The sequence below is a fragment of the Ranitomeya variabilis genome, chromosome 1 (assembly GCF_051348905.1).
Source record: "Ranitomeya variabilis isolate aRanVar5 chromosome 1, aRanVar5.hap1, whole genome shotgun sequence".
Taxonomy (NCBI): Eukaryota; Metazoa; Chordata; class Amphibia; order Anura; family Dendrobatidae; genus Ranitomeya; species Ranitomeya variabilis.
This window is the reverse complement of record NC_135232.1, coordinates 747,632,988-747,655,530: the sequence shown is the minus strand read 5'-3', so window position 1 is coordinate 747,655,530 and position 22,543 is coordinate 747,632,988. Positions and strand designations below refer to the sequence as shown.

Genomic DNA, 22,543 nt, shown 5'->3' with positions numbered 1-22,543 from the left:
TCACAGGAAAGTGTGAGTGGAGTATCCCCCATTACCTCATTGTAGCTGCAGTGTGGGGTGCTGGGGAGCGGCGGCGGCCACCGCCCCACAGCACAGCGCCCATGCGGCACAAAGAGGAGCAGCAGCTGCCGCCTCTCCCCAGCACAGAGACCCCATGCTGCAGCTACAATGAGGTAATGGGGGATACTCCACTCACACTTTCCTGTGAGAAGACCCCTCTTCGTCACCGGGACCACTCCCCCCCCACCCACCATATACACATTGGTGTCTGCACTCGGCGTACAAGACGGCACCCGGCGTATAAGACGACCCCCGACTTTTAAGAAGATTTTCAGGGGTTAAAAAGTAGTCTTATACGCCAGAAAATACAGTAGTTCCTGCATTATTATATTCCATGCATTTCAAATGTGAAAGCAGAATTGTTATCCCCCTCCCAATTGTTAGGGGGTGTGTCTCTTTTCCATTTTCCATACCCTTTCCCTCCCCCCCCTCCCCTCCCATCTCTCCCCTCCCCCGTCAAAATTGGAAATCTAATAAAATATTTTGAAACCAAAGGTGGTCGTTTTTCAGCCTTCCTTACCTTGACCATGTCTCTGAGTATCGCACACCTTGTGCTTTTTGTTACTCCAGTAACGTTGCAGCTCTGAAATATGGCAAAACTGGTGGCAAATGGCATCTTGGCAGCTTCACACTTGATTTTCCTCAATTCATGGGCAGTTATTTTGTGCCTTTTTTGCCCAACAGGCTTCTTGCGACCCTGTTGGCTATTTGCCATGAAACGCTTGATTGTTTGGTGATCATGTCTCAAAAGTTTGGCAATTTCAAGACTGCTGTATCCCTCTGCGAGACATCTCACAATTTTGGACTTTAAAGAGCCCGTCAAATCTCTATTCTGACCCATTTTGCCAAAGGAAAGGAAGTTGCCTAATAATTAAGCACACCTTATATAGGGTTTTGATGTCATTGGACAACACCCCTCCTCGTTACAGAGATGCACATCACCTGATTTACTTAATTGGTAGTTGGCTCTCAAACCTGAACAGCTTGGAGTAGGACAACATGTATCATGTGATCAAAATACAACTTGCCTATTAATTCTGCACACAGTGTAATATAGAGAGGGCGCTGGGTCCGGTCGCCAGTATAATAGCCAAGGACTGAAGACAGACTAAAGGTAGGACTAATCATATGATGGTAGCACATAGAATTTAGGTCCTTATGCATTTGCAGAGCCCAGCGCTGTTCCTGTCCCTGTAAGTAGTCTGGCATTGGGTGTCCACTCCATGGTGCAGGTACAGGGCATGATGGGTTATTCCTTCTTCCCTTTCAGGGGGACAAGGAACCAATTTAAGACCAGGAGTCACAAGTGTGCAATCTGTGCAAAGAAAGTTATATCTTCACATAGAAAGCCCCTATGCCAAGAGTGTATGGAGAAAATTGTCAAGAGTAGAGCGAGTTTCCTTAAGGGAGGAAATTAAAGGGATAGTCCACCAGGAGATCCAGTCTTCCCTGGCCTCTTTCTCCCATTTGGCACCTGCTACAATTATCCTTCCAATGGCTAAAAAGAGGAAGATTTGCCAGGAAGAGGATTCAGATTCTCAGGAGGAGATGTCCATGCCGGAGGAACTTCTGGTGGAGGGTGAGTTATAAGCACTGGCCCTGAAGCTCTCCAGGATAGGAAATACTATTTTTCCTCTGAAACTTTGGAAGAGCTCATTTTATAACGTTAAGGAGAACCATGGAGGTAGAAGAGGAAAATACTACCCGTACAGTAGAAGAGATGTTCGATGGTCTCCAGTCAAGGAGAAAGCTAGTGTTCACCATACAGAAAAATATCCGGAAGATAGTTTTGAAGGAATGGGTCTCTCTGGAGAATAGGTTAAGCACTCCCGTAGAAAGACAGGTTTCCAGAGGGTGATTAAACTCTGGAATGCTGGTCTGGTGTACCGAAGATAGATATTTAGGCTTACAAGACAACCTTGCTATTTGAGGATTCCTCCCAGCTGAAGGATCCCCCTAGAGCGCAAAATGGAGGGCCTTAAGAGAAAATCTTGGGAGATGTCTGCAAGGCTGCTGAACACTGATCTAGCTACACATGTGGAAACTGTATTAATGTCTCGTTTACTTGTTCAGCTAGAGGAACGTCTTTCTGTGGGTACTCCCAGAGAAGACATTCTAACGTCATTACCTCTCCTCCAGAAGGCTAAGGGATTTTTAGCAGACGCTTCAGCGGAATCACTATGGGTGCTAGTGAGATTGTCAGCCTTATCAAATTCAGTGAGGTGCACTCTGGCTAAAGTCATGGGTTGGTGATGTAACTTCAAAAATGAAGCTGTGTTCTATTCCTTTTTTAAGGGAAGGTACATGTTTGGACCAGCCCTAAGCGACTTACTAGAGAAGGCTTCGGACAAGAAGAAATCCCTGCCTGAGCCAAGAGGCTCTAGAAAACGATCCTGTCGGCCCCCTCAGGAGCAGCCTCCTCAGTACAGAGGTAAAGAGAAGATGTGGAGGTGGCGCTATCCAAAAGGTAGCCAGGGCAGTAATTTCTCTCCCAGGACCAGCGTCCGAACAAACCATGACACCAAAAGGAAAGTCTCGGATTTCAGGATTCCTTCCACAGTGGCACAGGGTGTGTATAAACCTATGGGTCCAACTATCCCTCACAGAGTGAGAATAACCAGACTCTCCACAAACTTCAAGACACCTTAAATTCCAGTGTAAAAAAAAAAAAAAAAAACAACAAAAAAAACCACCCTGCTTATCCTCGGGGGGGGTGGTCTCGCTAGTTCCAGAGATGGAGAAAAACAGGGGACCCTACCGAATTATAATCAGCCTGAAACCCCTGAACCAAAACTTTATATAGGTTCAAGATAGAATCCATCAGATCAACAGTTCCCCCTGATAGGACAGATTTTTGCCATGGCTTCAATCAATTTTCAAGATGCATACTATCACGTCCCGATTCACCCAACTGAGCGGAAGTTTCTGAGATTTGTAGTTATCCACTGGAAACAGTGTATTATCGTTCAATGTTCTGCCATTCGGGATAGCTTTGGCGCCACAAGTCTTCATGAAGATTATGGCGGAAGTCATGGCTCACACCAGAGGTCAGAATATCTGTATAATACCATACCTCGACGACTTCTTGCTTGTGGCCCCCTCTATACAGTTACTCCAGGAGCATCGACAGACGACCCATATTCTGACATCTGTCAAATATGGTTCCATCCAGAAAGACGACATTCCTAGGGTTTCTACTGGATTCTCACAGGCATTCTTTTTACCCAAGCAGAGACAGATCCAGTTAAGATCATGGGTAGGCATCCTACTTAGCGAACCTCACCGATATAGCAAAATATAATATCAGTTCTTGGCTCCATGACATCCTGCCTCCCGATAGTGGCCTGGGCCCAAGCACACACCAGAACCCTCCAGAGCTATATTCTTACAAATTGGAATGGATCTCCAAAATCCCTGAGCAAGAAAATTCCAATACCTGCCTGGGTAAAACCTCTCTATCTTGGTGGATCATTCTAAGAAACCTTAACAGAGGAGTCCCTTAGATCCAGGACCCTTTGGTGACCATAAAGGTGGATGCAAGCAAAAGAGGGTGGAAAGCCATTGTATTGTCTCCCATGCTTCAGGAAAATGTCCGCCGCGATCTCCATCTGCGCACGCGTGGCATCCCGCTGCCATTTTCCTGAAGCCCCGGGAAGCAGAGCACTCCATCTGCGCACGCGCGGCCTCAGGAAGATGGCCACCGATAAACCGGTAAATAGCGCAGATCGTGCTCTTTTTCTGCCGCTGCGCAGTGCATTCGGCTGTTGCGCATGCGCGAACCACTACGCCAACACCGGGAAGAAAAGCAAGAGGTGGGGGAGAAACAGCGATTTCACCACGCCCATTTGACCAGACCAGCGTGATTGACAGGCGAAAATGGCGACTTTTGTAAGGTATTGCGGCAGCATAGGTGGGGAATCGGGACAAAAAATACACTGTTGTAAAACACAGCTCAGGCCCTATTTAACGGTATTTTTATCTCATACTGAAAAAACGGGGTGACAGGTTCCCTTTAACTGTTCCTGTTATATGGAGGGTTGATAATGTTCAGGCTGACTTCCTGTGCAGGAGAGATATTCACCCAGAAGAGTGGCGTCTAAATTCCGAAGTCTTCCAGGTATTGACCAGGAAGTGGGGTTACCCAGAAGTGGATCTGTTTGCAGGATGCTAGAATGCAAAGGTAACCCAGTATTTCTCATTGCAGACGATGCCTGTCTAGGTGTGGACCCCTTTGCCCACCAGTGGAAGTTCAAGCTGGTGTGTACATCTTCCCTTTGGTCCCAATTCTGTCCAAAACTCTGCATAAAATAAGAACCGAGCGGACCAAAGTAATACTGATAGCACCACTCTGGACGAAAAGAAGTTGGTTTGGCACCTTAAGCAACCTGACTGGATGGTCCCCTGATCCTTCCTCCAGACAGTGACCTACTTCACCAGGGGCCAATTTACCATCCAGATATTGAGAATTTACACCTAGCAGCCTGACTTCTGATTTCTCCATTTTTAAAAGCCAGGGGCCTCTCGGACAGAGTCCTTAAGACCATTCAGAAAAGTAGGAAGCCGATAACTAATGCCATATATCACAAAACCTGGAAGACATTCATATCATGGTGTGCACCTGAACATCCAAATCCTTGGCAACCAAACATCGCCCAGATTATTTACTTCCTGCAAGAAGGCTTTGAGAAAGGTCTCAAACGCAGTACCCTAAGGCTGTGTGCACACAATACGGATTTGCTGCGGATCCGCAGCGGATTTTTCCACGCAGAAACGCTGCAGATTCGCACTGTGATGTACAGTATAATGTTATTCTATGGAAAAAAAAATGGCTGTGCAAATGGTGCAGAAAAATCAGTGCAGAATTGCTGCGGATTTCAAAGAAGTGCATGTCACTTCTTTTGTGCGGATCTGCAGCGTTTCTGCACCCCTCCATGTTAAAAGATCCGCAGTGGCAAAATCCGCACAAAATCCGCAGCAATTCCACGTACAAACCGCACAAAATTCGCATCAAATCCGCAGCTGCGGATTCTGCCAGGAGCTGCGGATTTTGTGCAGAAAATTCTGCACCTCTTTTCTTACGTGTGCACATAGCCTATGGCTATGTGCACACGTTGCAGATTTCCTGCAGAACTGCAGCGGATTTTTCTGCGCAGAAAAGGTGCAATTCCGCACTGTGATTTACAGTACAATGTAAATCAATGGTAAAAAAAAGCTGTGCAAATGGTGCGGAAAAATCTGTGCGGAATTGCTGCAGATTTAAAAGTACATGTCACTTCTTTTGTGCAGTTCTGCAGCGTTTTTGCACCCCTCCATGATAAAAAATCCACAATGGTAAAATCTGCACAAAAACTGCAGAAAATCCGCAACAAAAACGCACAAAAACTGCAGAAAATCTGCACCTGCGGATTCTGCCAGGAGATGCAGATTTAGTGCAGAAAATTCTGCACCACATTTCCTACGTGTGCACATAGCCTAAAGGTTGACATGGCAGAGTTAAATTCCTATTTCGACCAGTGCCTGGCTAAGCATCGCTGCGTGAAAAGATTTGACAGCAGCCCACCTGCCTGTGTCCCAGGATGTTTAATCTAGTTCCCTCCTGGGACCTTAATATTGTACTTGAGGGCTCAAATGGTGGAAGTGTCAGCCCTTTAACATCAATTAAAACTAGACCCTGTACTGGAAAACTGCTTTCCTAGTGGCAATCACTACAGCCAGACAAGTGAGCAAACTACAGGATCTCTCAATAAACGAGCCATACTTGAGAATACTGGAAGACCCGACTAGTACTCCGTCTCGATCCATCGTTTCTATCGAAAGTAGTCTCGGACAGATCTCAGGAGATAATGCTACCCTCCTTCTGCAGAACCCAAAGAACAAGAAGGAAGAGGAAATCCACACTCTGGACTTAAGAAGAGTGGTACTTCAGTATCTCCAAGAGTGGGAGGAAAGACCAAAATCTGTTTATTCAGCTTTATGGCTAGAATAAGGTGAAGAAAACTTCCAAGACCATGCTGGGCAACTGTCATGTCGGACACTGTTCAGACCAGGTCGTCTGACAGACAGCGGTAATTCCGCGTTTGACCACTGTTTGCTCATTGGCGTCGGCTAGTTTTCGTCTGGCTGCTCCGGGGTTAATTTATCGGATCCTCGGATTGGAAGCTGGGCCATGCCCATTTCCTTTAAATGGTTCTCCTGATCTTTGGGCGTCGCCGATTTATAGCTTCTGTCTTATCCGTAGTTATCTCGGTCCGGAGTGGAGAGCTGGTTGTTGGAGAATCGTTGCTGGTGGTGTATTTTCCTTTGTCTTATTTACTCCTTCCTATATTTGTATTTATTTTGCCCTGCACATTTATAGTGTATTCCTGATTGACTGCGACGTGGTGTATATTTTCCTTTATCCTTGTTTGTTATTGTGGGTATTGGTCTATTGCATTCACTGGGTGGTGGGCGGTGGTGCTCAGTCTAGGGCTGTATCAGGAATCAGGGTGAGGGTGGAGGCCTGGACATGCACACCTTCAGTGTAAACTTCAGGTAGAGGGTCAGACAGGGTTACCCTAGTCTGAGGGAAATTGCAGGGGCCCGGGTTATTAGCTCTCGCCCTCCTTGTATCCCCGTAACAGCAACTGGATAAAGAGAGCGATTACTGAGGCCTACCAGCTCCAGAATTTCTCGCCTCCACTACCACTATGGTGGTATGTCTCCTGGGCTGGGAAAGCCAGCAGTTCCATGTAGCAGATCTGCAGAGGTCCACATTTTTTTTTTCAAAGCATTTCAGACTTCATATGGCATCCATTGGAGATTTGTCTCCCTAGACATTACTCTTTGATATTTCTCTTGTGTGCTGTCGTGCTTGGCTAGTAACGAAAAAAAGAATTAGACTTACTGGTAATTCAGTTTCTAATAACTCGCCACGACATCCTGGGTAATTCCACCCTTTGCTCAATTATTTTTTGATGTTTGGATCAAGTAATAAATATAATTTGAAGCATTCGTACTATTGTGGTCCTTTGGTAATAGCCCCTCCGACATCCTCTCCCCAGTGTGTTATCTGACCTCTTTTGTGTTTCCTGTCGCTATTGGGGTGCGGTGACATCCTCCTGTGTGCTGCTGTGGTGGGTTATTAGAAACCAAGTTACTGGAAAGTCTAATTCTATTTTTGTACTTCATTAAAAAACATTTTTGTCACTAAAGTGGTTTTTACTTTTTTTTTTTTTTTTTTTTTATCTAGGTTGTTTACCAAAACATATTGAAGATCCAATTTTATATAATCCATATGGGTTTAAAGTGCAGAATCTCGGCTTTAATTTGAGGGTATTCACATCCTAATTTCAATAAGGGTTTGTAGATTACAACTTTATTATGTAGCTGCTTTTTAACTGTCCAATTACTTTTGGTTTCTTTATCTCTTTTATGGGCTTTTCCCTTGTTAATCCATCAATTAAGCAGGTAAAAGATCTGGAGCTGATTCCAAGCTTGGCATTTGCGTTTAGATCCTGTTGCTGTGAACTCACAACAGGAGATTAAAGGAGCTCTAAATGGAAGAGAAACAGACCATCCTTAAGCTGAATCCATCAGCGATAGTAGAAATGGTACGAGTAGCCAAATCAACAAAGGGTGCACTGGTAAGCTCAGGAAGACAGAAAGGCGTAGACATTCCCTGAAGACAACAGTGGTGGATGATCAGAGAATCTTTTCCTTGGTTAAAAAAAAACAAAAAACCCTTCACAACATCCACCCCACCCAAGTAAATAACACCCTCCAGGAACTTGGAACTTAGATACTTAAATACCAAGTCTACCATTAAGAGAAGACTTCGTGAGGACAAATATTGAGCTTGCACCAGAAGGTGCAATCCATTAAGGAGCTTGAAAAATAAAGGCCAGATTAGATGATGTGGTGTTTTTTTTTTTTTTTTTTTGTTTTGTTTTGTTTTTTTTTTGCAAAATCTAAAGAAGCCTCCCAGTTCTGGAAAAGCAAAACCAAGATCAACCTCTATCAGAATGAGGGGAAGAAGAAAGCTGGAGAAGCCTTGGAATGGCTCCTGATCCTCGTCACAGCACATCCTCTGTAACACATGGTGAAGGCAGTGTGATGGCGCGGGCATGCATGGCTTCCAATGGCACAGAGTCACTAGTGCTGATTGATTTGATGTGACTGAAGACAGAAGCCGCCAGATGAATTCTGAAGTGTACAGGGCGAAACTTTCTGCTCAGATTCAACCAAAGGTTGGTTGGAGGAAGCTTCACTGTACAAATGGACAATGACCCAAAACTTCCTGCAACTGGATTATTCTGCAATGGCCGAGTCAATCACCAAATCTCGGCCCCATCGATCCACATTTCACAGGCTGAAGACAAAACATAAGCCAGAAAGATTCAAAGACGAGAAACACCTGTAGTCAGCTGCAGTAAAGGCGGCAAAGCATCACAAAGGAGGAAACCCAGTGTTTGGGGACGTCCATGGCTTCCAGACTTCAGGCTATCATTGCTGCACAACATTCTCTACAAAGTATTAAAACTTGACCATAACTAAAATGTTCATTTTTATTTGTCCAATTACTTTTGAGCCTCTGAAATGAGGAGGCTTTGAGAAAAAAAAAAGACTGCAATTTTTAAGTGTTTCACAGGATATTTGTAGTCAACAACCTGAATGTCCCCACTTCAATTGTTTCCACTCTGTGGTTTCATTTTTTAAATAAATAGCGGCCTGAAGAGCAGAAATCACAAATATTTACTCACCGTCATATTTTTGGATCGAACTGTATATTATGGGACACCGCATTTTAGGCCTCTTTCCGTTTTTACAGTCTGCACAGGATCTGTCAAAATGTTGAAAAGACGGATCCTGTGCTGATTGTAAAAAAAAAAACAAAAAACGGATGCACTGGAGCCTTTTTTTTTTTTGACGGTTCCAGTGAATCCTAGAAGGCTATGTGCACACATAGTGTATGCGTCTTTGCCGCAGTTTTTCGCTGCGAAAACGCATACACAACACAACCCATGATAAAAACAATTAAAAATAAAAAAATTGTGATATTCTTACCTTCTGGCGTCCCGCGCAGCCCATGCAGCCTTCCCGATGCTCGTGATGCTGCCAGCAGCTCCGGTTCCCAGTGATGCATAGCGAGACAGTGACCTGTAATGACGTAGCGGTTTCGGGTCATTTCGCAAAGCATCACTGGGAACCGGAGCTGCCGGCAGCATCGCGAACATCGGGGGGTGGGGGGATGAGAAGGCTGCGGGGGACGCCGGAAGGTGAGAATATAAAAAAAATTTAAAAAAAGATGGCATCTGTCGCCGGATTCCGACGGGCAGCGCAGGATCCGTTGCTGAGCGTGCAGAAAAAATGTTCCTCTGTATGCTTTCTCTGCCCGACGGCAGTAAATTTACAACGGAACCAGCGCATGACGGATGAAACGGAAGGCCATCTGTCACAATCCGTCGCTAATACAAGTCTATGAGAAAAAACGGATCCAGCAGCAACATTTGCCGTTTTTTTCACAAAACGACGGATTGTGACGGAAAAAGAAAGACGGAAGTGTGAAAGAGGCCTTACTGTAGAGCAGCCTGTTCAAACATGATGTGCTATTCTGAAGGGGGCTTGTATGATGTGCAGTGCCATGGTGTCTGTTCCATTGGGTCTTCCCGCTTTCTCCTGTACAGGACGGGTATTGCTTTGCCGTACTGTAGATTGTTTTTGTGACACTAGTCCTGATATGGAGATCAGTGCTGCATCGCACTGTATGTAGATGGGTTGTTGTGTGCTGCAGAGCTGCTGCTTGAAACTTGTGGCTCTGTGTATGATGCTGCCACATACAGTAGATGGTTTGATGGGGACATGGAGCGCTGTACTCTAGATGGGGCTTATTAAATGGCTAATCGGTGCATGTAGTTGTGAATATTCTTAAATTACCTGCGTCTCTAAAGAAATAATAAACCTGACTGTTCTGCGACTCATTTACTCCTTGTTATTGAGAAATCCTATGATAAAATCACTCTAACCACTTCCACCCACATGATAGCACCACTCACCTGAGCTGACAGATGCCAGTGCCTTATAGAGCGGCACAACATGACGATCTGAGCCTCCGTTCACTGCTGCGCTTTCCATGGTACCTCTGGGGAAGAGCCACATACCGGGACCACCCTGATGGCCCTGCTGCCGGCCAGGCTCTTCCCTCCATAGACGATGGTGTCTGCCAATACTCCGGTCCGGTTTTGCATTCTGGCTGTGTATTTCTGTGATATACAGGAGCCGCACTTTTACATACATTTACTGATTACATCTTATTTCTCCACAGATGAGACTGAATTCCGAAACTTCATTGTTTGGTTAGAAGATCAGAAAATCAGACACTACAAGATCGAAGACCGGGGAAATCTCAGAAATATTCACAGCGGGGAATGGGCGAATCAGTACGAGCAGGTAAGATCATGGCCTCCACCATGCTGGAGTTATGGCTTTACGTGTGCCAAAGGCCACCACAGTCTGTAGTGTTGTGGGCATGCTCTGTGACCTCCGCACGGGAGGAAGACGTGAGCTGTGAAGAGGAATGGTTACTCCTGACTATTGCCTCCTTGTGGACCTTCGGGTATAACGCTTTCTGTTTCGTCCTCACAGTATTTAAAAGATGTCACATGTCCCTTCAAAGTACAAGAGCGCCAAGAAGCCATAGACTGGCTGCTGGGTCTGGCCGTCCGCCTGGAGTACGGAGACAACGGTAAGTGACCGGGAGAAAAAATAGTTTCTGTGGATCGTTGACTTCACATTCCATGAATTAACAAAACAATCTAATTCGGATCATTGTTGTGATGGAAGAGAATGGTGTCCCCCAACAGCCTCATGCATCAGCTCTTCTAGGCACTTACACACAGCTTTTGAAGGACTGACGTAGGAAATTTGTTCCAATCATCTTTGAGAACATGTAAATCCTTCAGTCTCAATGAACTTTCCAAACAGACTTGTATAGATCACAGCTTTATGGTGGCTACATCATCAAATCTGTGTGGGCTATGGGATGAGAGAAGGATTTGTGCAAGGCGTGCAAGGCTACATACACAGAAGCTCTGTGGCTACTTCTCCAAGATGTCAGGAGCACACTTCCTGCTGATGTTCTTCAAAAACTGTGCAAGTACCTTGAAGAATGGTTGCTTTAAACCTATTGTGAAGGTAAAGGGTGGTTACACCAATTATTTTGTTTATTGCATTCAAGTGGTTATCCAGGACTAAATAGCAGATAGTTGCTAAGGGTTAGAGTTAGCAACACCCTGCCTGTGCTCTCTAATTCCATCGTTATGATTCTATGAGCGCTCCTGCCAGCGATTGAGCTGCTTCATGTCAACAGCAACTCATGCTGGGAGACTACGAGCTTCCTGCTGCTTGACCTCTGCAGTCACCGGTCACAGTCAAGCAGAAGAGAAGCCACTGCTCTGTTGACCAGACGCCAGCGGAAGCCACAGGAGCCGTCAGTTACTGCTTTGTTGGGAGAAATCTGCGCTGGGGAGAACAAGCAGGTCATTAGCAACGACCTGCCTGTTTTAAGGGAAACCTGTCAGCAGGATTGTCGGCACCATTATACTGATTACACTGACACCAGGTGATGAAATCCGACTTGTGGTTGTTGTGCAATCTTTACTCATAGTTTTCAGTTAATGATATGCTTGTGCTTCGGGACAGCCTGTAGGGGGTTTTCATGTGGTGCTCTGATTAGGTATTCATCAGAATGGCTACTGACAGGTCACTGATCCCTCATTGACCCACCCCCTATTTTACATTATATATATATATGTGCCAGCCTGCTAGATAATATATGTGCAGTTCATTCTTTTCATTTCTTTCTTTATCCATAAATTCTTTAAAAAAATAAAAAATAAAAATCTGTTTGAAAATGGCACCAGCTGCGCCTGCGCAGTAGCAACTATCGGTGATCGCAGGCACCATCCTGCTAGGGGGGAAAAAAAATTCCTCCTTCAAGTTGGCGCTGCCTGCGCAGTAACAGCTATCAGATTGCCGATGGCTGTTACTGCGCAGGAGCGGCCGGCACCATTTTCAAACGGATATATATATATATATATTTTATGGATACCATCAAAGAAAAGAATCAACTGCACATTACATGCGTGATGAGGCTGCAGTGCAGGCACCAGCCTGCTGCAGGTGATTATTATTATTATTTTTATTTTTTTTCAATATAAAATTTATATAATGTAAAATAGGGGGAGGTCAGTGAGGGATCACGAGCATATCATTAACTCAAAACAAAAGAACGATTACACAACAACCACAAGATGGATTTCATCACCAGGTATCAGTTTAATGGTGCCAATCTGACACTGTTGTCACTGAGCACAATCCTGCTGACAGGGGCACTTTATGCCTTAGGCCCACAGTTAAATGCAAATTTTTTATTTTGGTTTTATTTTATAGTCCTGGATAACCCCTTTTAATATTAGATGGGGTCATGCTTGGGCTGTTGTGAAGACATCTTTGAATTAACTCAGCAGGACGGTTTTTCCAAACATCTTGGAGGACTAGCCACAGATGTGGGCTTGTGGAAATCTTTCTGTCTCCACATAGAGAGCATGGTTCTGTGGAGGCCACATCGAGTATGTCTAGGATTACACGAAGAGACAAAGATTTGTACAAGACTCCATCCACAGAAGATCTGTGGCTAGTTCTCCACAATGATTGAAACAACTTCCTTGCTGAGATCCTTGGAAAACTACAGAAGAACAACTATTACTTTTGTTTGATCGCCATTTTGTGTGATTGCACTTTAGCCACATGAGTTCTTCTGGGTACTTGCAGTCTTTCAAGGATGTGTTCCAAACATCTTGGAGAAATAACCACATATCTTCTGTGGATGTAGGATTGTGAAAATCCTTCAAGGCTGTATGCAATTTCATGATCAAATATCAATGAAAAAATCAGCCGCACTCAGTTGAAAATTATGCAAAAAGTGTTATTTCTTTATTCATGCGCACAGACCTCACCGGGTGCTTATGGCATATAGTAATAGCGGACAACAAGGTTAACGTTTCGACCAGTAGCGGTCTTTGTCAAAACCTCAGTGTAAAAACAAATACATGGTATGAATGTGCTGTACATATATACAAGGGCATACATATAGGTATATACATGGTATAGGCTCCATGATCAAATAATACCTCCTGAAACAAACCACCACAAGAAATATATACAACCTTATGTACAATAAACTAGTATAATGACAAAAGACATTACAAAATATCTCTGGGGATTACTATCCCATATAGGCAGGAGGAGTAGGAGAAAATCAAAAAGACACGCATCTGACATGCAGAAGACACATATGATTAAATAACTCAGGCGAAATGATCAAGCCTTTACAAACATATACTGACCTTGTGAAAATAGAAATGGAGAGAAGAAATTTATGAGCAAGTCCCAAAAGGGGCTAGAAAAGAGTAAAAATAAGGGATGTCAAGGAAACATAAACCTAAAGTAAGGAGGCAGGGACAAGATGAAAGAATCAACATAGTTACCAGTCCTGTTAGAAGTGTGGAGGAGCCTTGTTCGCCTGGTGGATGATGCAGCAGTAAGTGTGAGTAGCGATCGCGCTAGAAGCAAACAGCGTCTGTCGTCATATCTGGAACTAGGTGGCTGCGGCAGTCAGAAGAGAGGCATGACACGCAGGAGCTTGTGTGTGTGTGTGTGTGTGTGTAGTGCTATTGCGCCTGCGCGTTAGACAGGAACTCGGTGCATGCGCAGTGTATCCCGAGGATGGGGGATATAATTAGGCACCTGGCGCTTGTGCAAGGGGTTGTTGCTAGTGTCCATGGAGATAGGATATGACCGCAGTGGGGCAAATGAGAAGAGGCTGTGTAAGAGCATAACAAGGTCAGCGATTCAGTAGTAGAAAGAAAGCCAAAGTAAATATGATAATTAGCAGCTAAGTAAAATGAAAAAAACTTACAAGAAGTAAGAGGCATTAGGTGGAGGGAAAAATAGGGGAGGGGGGAAAGAATGTTGATAAAAAGAATGAAAAAATAAAGAGAAAAATATATAAAAAAGTGAAAAGAATTTAAGAAAATTATAAATGAAGAAAAAACATCAATGAAACAAATACAAAGTAAATGGCAAAAAAAAAAAATGAAAAGAAAAAAAAATGAAGAGAATGAGGAAAAAAAGGGTAAAAAATTGAACACCAATAAAAAAAAGGGTGAAAAGAATCACCTGGTGATGTCTGTACGCATGAATAAAGAAATGACACTTTTTGCATAATTTTCAACAATCTTGAGTGCGGCTGATTTTTTTTTTTTTTCATTAATATTTGGACTGTTAGGTGTTCAGCCTGCACCAATTGACTTTTGATTTATAGTGTGCACATCATTTTTTCTGACATTATGCAATTTCATGATGACAGATGTGGCCCCCAAAAGCCATGATCTCATCATCAAATCTGTGGATGGAGCCTTGTACAAATGCTCTCTTCAAATCATCTCACACAATCAGATATGTGGTTGTCCCAACCATCTTGGAGACCTAATCTCCCTGCCAAGCATCTTTTTTTAAAAAAAAAAAAAAAACTCAGAAGTGTGTACCTGGGAAAAATTAATGTTTTGAGGCTGATGTGAAGTCAAAGGGTGGTCACGCCAATTTTTATTTCTTACATTAAAGGGGTTATCCAGGACTAATGGACAGGTAGTTAACTAGTTAGGAACTACCTGCCGACTATTCAGCTGCTCCACGTCAACACAGCAGGTCTTCTTCTGGGCTGCTCTCTCAATGAGGCATGACTGCTGATGTGGTGCTGAGGCTAGCCGGGAGTCAGCATGGCCTCTGCAGTCGCACTCCCTCAACAGAGCAGTAGAGAAGCCACTGCTCTGTCGCTGAGACATCAGTAGGAGCCGCAGGAGCAATCGGTGACTGCTCTGTGCGGGTAGAGATCTGGTTTTGGCAGAACAGGTGGGTGGTTGGCAACTACTTGCCAGTAAGTTCTTGGGCCACAGTAACGATTAATATGGTACCGGATAACCTCTGTTAATACTCGGTGTGACCACACTTTGCTTGCTTTCAGGCTTTTGTAGATACACTTGAACAGTTTGGAACAACCGTCCTGCAGAGTTAAGGTACCGTCACATTTAGCGACGCTGCAGCGATCTAGACAACAATCCCGATCGCTGCAGTGTCGCTGTGTGGTCGCTGGAGAGCTGTCACACAGACAGCTCTCCAGCGACCAACTATGCGAAGTCCCCTGGTAACCAGGGTAAACATCGGGTTACTAAGCGCAGGGCCGCGCTTAGTAACCCGATGTTTACCCTGGTTACCAGCGTAAACGTAAAAAAAAAAAAACAAAAACAAAAAACACTACATACTTACATTCCGGTGTCTGTCCCCCGGCGTTGTGCTTCCCTGCACTGTAAGCGCCAGCCGGAAAGCACAGCGGTGACGTCACCGCTGTGCTCTGCTTTCCGGCCGGCCGGCGCTGACACAGTGCAGAGAAGCACAGCGCCGGGGGACAGACACCGGAATGTAAGTATGTAGTGTTTTTTTTTTTATACGTTTACGCTGGTAACCAGGGTAAACATCGGGTTACTAAGCGCGGCCCTGCGCTTAGTAACCCGATGTTTACCCTGGTTACCAGTGAAGACCTCGCTGAATCCGCGTCACACACGCCGATTCAACGATGTCTGCGGGAGATCCAGCGACGAAATAAGGTACTGGCCTCCTAGCTCCGACCAACGATGGCACAGCAGGATCCTGATCGCTGCTGCGTGTCAAACTCAACGATATCGCTATCCAGGACGCTGCAACGTCACGGATCGCTAGCGATATCGTTCAGTGTGAAGGTACCTTTAGTCACAGATGTGGGCTTGTGTAAATATTTCTGTCTCTTCATGTAATTCCAAACCAACTTTATGTTGAGATCATGGATCTGTGGGGGGCACATCAAGTTTGTTTGGAATTTACAGTGATGTGCAAATTCTTCTATATGTGACATCCACAGAAGATCTGTGGTTGGTTGTCAATGATGTCTTAGAAAGAACCATCAGGGAGGTTGTTCCAAACAGTGTAAAATTACATAGAAGAATTGATAGTTTGTGTGCCCACGTGTTAGCCTCCTCGACAGCTGCAATGCCTCTTCTAGCTACAAAAAACGAAAGTGGGAGATTTCCGCATGGATGTTGTTCCAAACATCTTGGAGACCTGAGCTTGTGCAAATCCTTCCGTCTTTGTCTAATCCCAAATTCACTCTGTGAGATCATGGATCTGTGGGGGCCACATCGAGTCTGTTTGAAATTACACTGAAACAGAAGGATTTGTACAAGCCACATTCACAGAAGATCTGTGCTTGATTGTCCATGATGTTGGAAGGTTTTTCGAGCTGACATTCTGCAAGTAATAATTTGTGTGACCGACCGTCCTTTGCCTTCACAACACTTGGTGTTGGTTTGATTGTAATTTCTCTTTTGTTCACTCACTTTGCATGGTCGTATAATTAAATAAAAAAGAAAATCGTAAAACAAATCACAACAGCCTCAAACCAACAACTCTTCTAGATACACTGGGTAGGAGGTTGTTCCAAACGGTGTGTGAGTTCCTTATAAAACATCTGAGAACTGACCACAGATCTTCTGTGTATGAGGCTTGTGCAAATCGTTCTATCTTCATGGAATTCCACGCAGACGTGATGTGGCCCCCAAAATCCATGATCTCAATAGCCAACAGATGTGATATGTGAAGAGACAGATTTGTTCTACAGCCACAGAAGATCTGTTGTAAACATCTTTGTAGAAGCTCAGCGGTTGTTCTCACTTCTCAAATAAGTGTGCAAGTATCCAGAAGTGATTCCTTGAGGCAGAGCTGTGGAGTTGGAGTCTATGTCCATTTTGGTGGAGTTGGTATAAAGTGCTCCCACTCGGAATCCCAAATTCTTTAAATTGGGTGCAGGATGTGCTGTAAGTTTTGAGGGTTTTTTTTCTTCCTAATTTATAGGACATTTCATAACTTACTGAAAATATATGTTCTGTCCCTGATCTAAGGGTCTCGGCTTTTAGTGGAGAGGAATCTGTGCTGCTCTTTATGTACATGCTCAGTAGTGACCAGTGCTATGGAGTCGGGAAAATGTCGGGAGTCGGAGGTTTGCCTTACAGACTCCAGAGCCCTAATTTTTGTTTGTGTGACTGCCCTTGGCAACACGTTGTGGAGGCAATTTGTTTCAGGCTTCTTTTCTCCTACGCCTCATTGAGGGACACAGACCGTGGTGTATGCTGCTGCCACGCGGAGTCTGACACTAAGTGATACGAAGAAAGTTAGCTCCTCCCCTGCAGTATACACCCTCCTGCTGGCTCTCAGCTAACCAGTTCTTGCTTAGTGTCTGTAGGAGGCACTTGGGTCTGGTTCAGACCCCAATGTTTTTATTATTTTTTACTTTTCTGTAAATTTTTATTTTTTAATTAACGGAGTGAAGGGGGCTACGGATCCTTTCAAGGTTCCGATCTCCCCCGAATCATCAACAGGCGAGCACGGCGAGTATACCTCCCCGTACCCTCTCCTGCGACATGGGAAGCCATGCCTGAGCTCACCTCAGGGGCGACTTCCTTCGGGTCCCGATCTCCCCACACCAGCAACGGGCGAGCACATGGAGTGTCGCCTCCATGTATCCCCTCCTGGAGCAAGGCCTATAGCTGGACAGCTGGCCCTGTCCACCTGGGGACTGAACTCCGTGGATGTACAGAGGCCCCTCTCTATGGCATCCGAGCAGCCCCCACTGTCCCACCACTGTTACAGCGGATGGCACAAGGAGGCGGACGGTTCCTCTCCACCTCCCTAACAAAGGGATGGTGGATTGAGATTGAGGTTTATCCCTGCACCGTCCACGCTGCAATACCTGACCTGCAGCAGAACAATAGAGTGCGCGCGCTTTCCTCAACGCTGAAACACATCATCCGCGGCCGCTCCATGCCGCGATGCGCACCGATGGTGAGTGGATCCAGTCAGCGATGGGCCTCTGCAGTGGGATATTCACATGCTGACAGGCAGCCTCAGCTTCCCTGTGGCCCACCTCCCTGATGTAACGCTCCGGCCGGCTGCAAAAATTTAGCCCCCGGCTTCGTCTGATGTGTAGGCCGCATCCCGAAAGCCGCGCCCGCACGGGAGCGATCGCTTACCTCAGCAATGCTGGTATTGCTCACGCCGGCTGCAGAAATTTGGGCCCCGGCTTGGGCCTATTCATGGAAGTCACAAGGCTCCGCCCACATCACGTCTGTGGCCCCGCCCCCGAATTGGCACCTCTCGCTCTCTGCGAGACTTTACCACCTCTGAAACTCCCAGTGGCCATCTTGGTCCACCCTGCCAACGCACATGCGCGCACACACACACACGCTATAGTTTTGTATTAAAGGGGCACGACTCTGCATCCGGGTAAGGAAGTACTGCACTCTTCCCCTGCATCTTCCCCCTGTACTTAACATGGCCAGTATTTCTTGCCACATGACCAGTATTACCTGGTCTTAAAGGCGCATGACCAGTGTTCCTGGTCTTAAAGGCACATGACCAGTCCAAAGCCGGTCACCCTAAATGAGCTCAGGAGTCCTCCGCTGCCAGTCCCAGCTTATCCCAGAGCACCTAGTTCCCTGAGCGGGGGGGGGTTCTGCAGCTGGGCGCACTGGTGCTCGCCTGTAATCCTGGGCATAGAGAGCTGCTTGACCGCGCTCGTCCCCCTTCCTGGACTCCCCGGCGTCCGCTCCTGCTTGAAGGCTGGGCCGGGGTGCAGGCGTGCCCATCACGACGCTGGCGCCGACTGAATGGGTGACGACTTCCGGAAGTGACGTCACACGCTGGAGTAAGAGGGTGTGCTGGACGCTTCCAGATGGAAGTCGTTCCAGGAGCGCGCACACCGCTCTACTCATATAAAATTAAAACAGCGCATAGCATTCAGTGCTGTACAGCTTAAGCATGGCAGACCCTGCTGCAGATGGATGTGTACCAGAGGAAGGACCCACAGCCTGTCGTGGTATTCATGGGTCGGTGGGTGAGTGCCTTTGTAAGGCGAAGCACACCGTTAGTGACAACCATATATCATGTTTATATTATAGGGTAAAAAATCCACCACTAAGCAGAAGAATAGGGTGTATGTGTTATGCAGAGAAACCCTCCCCAAAACATACAAAAAACGGATCTGTCGGCCGTGTATTGATAAAACAGTAGCCGAAGAGTCGTCATCCCTACTCCAAAGCATTAAAACCATTATTAGGGATGAAGTGAAAATGTCAGTGAAAGAACAGTTAAATGACCAAGCCGCGTTCAACACTGGAAAACCCACCCCTACCCATACTTCTAAAAAAAAAAACCAAAGCTCCGATGTAGACTCGGAGGAAGAGTTGGAAGAATTAACACCCTCGGATGTATCAGAACTACACTCCTCAGATGATGAGTGTGGCCGCCCTTATTTTTTTATCTGAAAATATTGGGGAATTGCTAAAATTGGTTAGGTCAATTATGGGGGTTGAAACACCCAAAGAACAACACACGGTACTAGACTAAATGTTTAGCAATTTAAAGGGGAAAAAATGTAAGGTTTTTTCCTTTTCATGAAAGCCTTTTAAATTTAATTAAAAGAGAATGGCAAAAACCTAATAAAAAAATGGCGGTTCCACAGACCCTAAAACGTAAATGTCCGTTTGATGAGGAAGTCTGTGAGAAATGGGAGAAAGCCCCAAGGCTAGATGCAGCCATCGCCAGCACCTCAAAAGGGATAGCCCTACCATTTGAAGATATGGGTGCCTTAAAAGACCCTCTTGACAAGAAGGCTGATGCTTTCTTAAAATCCACTTGGGAGGTGTCAGCGTGGTCATTTAAGCCTGGGGTTGCCGCCACTTGCACAGCACGTGCTGTGGTCAAGTGGTTGGAGGAATTAACTGAGCAAATTTAAAAATAAATGCCCAAGAGAGATTTTTAGAGGCAATGCCTCAATACAGAAAGCGGCAGGTTTTATAGCGGATGCGTCGGTGGACTCCGTTCGGTGTGCCACCCGTGTGTGTGCCCTATCAAACTCAGGAAGGCGGGCATTGTGGCTAAAAAACTGGAACGCAGACTTCCAGTCAAAAGTAAATCTTTGTGCTGTCCCTTGCGAGGGTCAGTACCTCTTTGGGAAAACATTAGATGAGCTATTGGAGAAAGCATCGGATAAAAAATAAAAACGGTTTCCACTCCCTCCCTTCTTTAAACGCCGTTGGGGTGATACTCGTTCTTCCTTTTGAGGATCAGGAAATAGAGGGGGCCGGGGAGGCTGTGAGGATAGGTCCATGCGAGGAAGACCCTGGAGGAAAGATAAGGGATTCCTCTTCAATAAGCCTCCCCCTAGATCACACCCAAAACAGCAATGACGCCAGGAATCCGGAAGCAGGAAGGCTCCAAAATTTCCTCCATCAGTGGGAAGCATTACCTGCCTCTCGATGGATAACAAATCTGTTATCCAAGGGCCTGCGACTGAGTTTTACCAAAACCCCACCACGGAGAGTAATATTCGCCCAGGTGGCCAAGAAAAATCAGGCCACGTTAGAGAAAGAAGTTCGGATACTCTTACAGAAAAAGTGTTAAAAAAGGTACCTCATCAACAGGTGGGAGAAGGGTTCTACAGTACCCTTTTCCTTACACCAAAACCAGATGGTTCAATGAGAACGATATTCAATCTAAAATCGTTAAACCGATATATCCGGGTGGAAAAATTCAAGATGGAGACATTAGGGTCGACGGTGAAATTACTCAGTCCAGGGTGTTACATGGTGGTAATAGACCTAACCGACGCCTATTACCATGTGCCAATCTGCGAAGAGCACCAACAATACCTAAGATTGGTAGTGGAAATTGCTCAGGTTCCCACTCACCTACAATATCAGTACCTTCCCTTCGGGATCTCAATATCGGAAATGGCATCCTACATAAGGAAGCAAGATATACTCCTGGGTCCCTATTTAGACAACTTTCTTGTTGTAGCAGACGACAAACAAAAATGCGGGAAGGCTGTCACAAGGGTGCTAGAAATACTAACAAATCTGGGCTGGATAATAAACTTCAAAAAGTCAAGACTAGATCCAACCCAGATACAGGAATTCCTGGGAATCCAGTTTAATTCGATCGAACAAAAATGCGTTCTCCCAGACAAAAAAGTCCACTCCGTCCTTCAAAAAATACACCAGGTACAGACGACTCAACCCATTTCTCTAAGGTCCGCGATGTCACTGCTAGGAGTCCTAGCGGCAACAATTCTGGCAGTAAAGTGGGCACAAGCCCATACAAGAGAACTACAACACCAGATATTGTTCGAACAGTCAGTGGTTCCATGCAACCTGAATCGGAAGTTTTTTCTATCACGGCAGGTGCAAGAATTGTTGAAGTGGTGGCTGAGCACGGAAAACTTAAAAAATGCGGTACCATGGTCAATCCAAAACCTTGTAGTACTAACTATAGATGCAGGGCCATTAGGTTGGGGAGCACATCTGTCAGACCTAGTTCTGCAGGGTCCATGGGAACCCACAATGAGAACAGCATCCTCCAACCTAAAAGAATTGACAGCGGTAAGGCGAGCACTTCTTCATGCAGGCAAGAGTCAAAGGGAAACACATCACATTACTGTCCGACAACAGTACCACAATAGCTTACATAAAACATCAAGGGGGAACAAGATCAACACCCCTGATGTCAGAAGCCAAACAACTGTTCGAATGGGCAGAAAGCAACCTTTTGTCCTTATCAGGAACACACTTAAAGGGAACAGAAAATCTGGTGGCAGACTTCTTAAGCCGTCATGTATTACGCCAGGGGGAGTGGTCCCTGAACCAAGACATGTTTGGGAAAATCTGTGCCATCTGGGGCATGCCGGAAATAGATTTATTTGCCACAAGAAAAAACCGACAGGTAAACAGGTTCTACTCCCTCAATCCAAAAGAGTAGATGCACTGCTGCACCGGTGGAACTTTCACCTAGGGTATGCATTCCCTACAATTCCACTGATTCCGATAGTTCTAAAGAAGACTCGAGAGGACAGGGCGCGGATAATCCTCGTGGCACAGTTTTGTCCGAAAAGTGCATGGTTCACATGGCTCAGACGCATGTCTATCTCGGACCCATGGATCCTTCCGGACATCCCAAACCTTCTACACCAGGGCCCGGTCCTACATCCTCAAGTGCACAGACTCCATCTCACCGCCTGGAACTTGAGAGGGGACTATTACTAGCAAAGGGTTTCTCAAATTCTTTAGTAGACACTCTGCTCACCAGCAGAAAGAAAGTAACATTGGACAAGTACCAAAAGATATGGGGAAAGTTCCTGGAATTCTCGGTACGACAGTTGTCCAATACGAGCGAAAAAGTCCTGGTAAAAGAGATACTAGAATTCCTTCAAAAAGGGCTAGAAAAAGGGTTATCTACTAACACCCTAAAGGTAAGACCAAAATCAAAACAAACACAGAAAAATACCAAGGCCGAGAAAGGCAAAAGC

At 45.5% G+C, this 22,543-nt stretch overlaps 1 protein-coding gene across 1 annotated transcript in view; it reads left to right on the top strand.

The window, feature by feature from the left end:
• RTRAF (RNA transcription, translation and transport factor) overlaps positions 1-22,543 on the top strand; it is a 46,472-nt gene that overhangs the window by 13,150 nt on the left and 10,779 nt on the right. The window contains exons 2-3 of the mRNA XM_077270084.1: positions 10,361-10,485; positions 10,681-10,780. Of these exons, the coding sequence (XP_077126199.1) occupies positions 10,361-10,485; positions 10,681-10,780 (225 nt within the window). The remainder of the gene's footprint in view (positions 1-10,360; positions 10,486-10,680; positions 10,781-22,543) is intronic.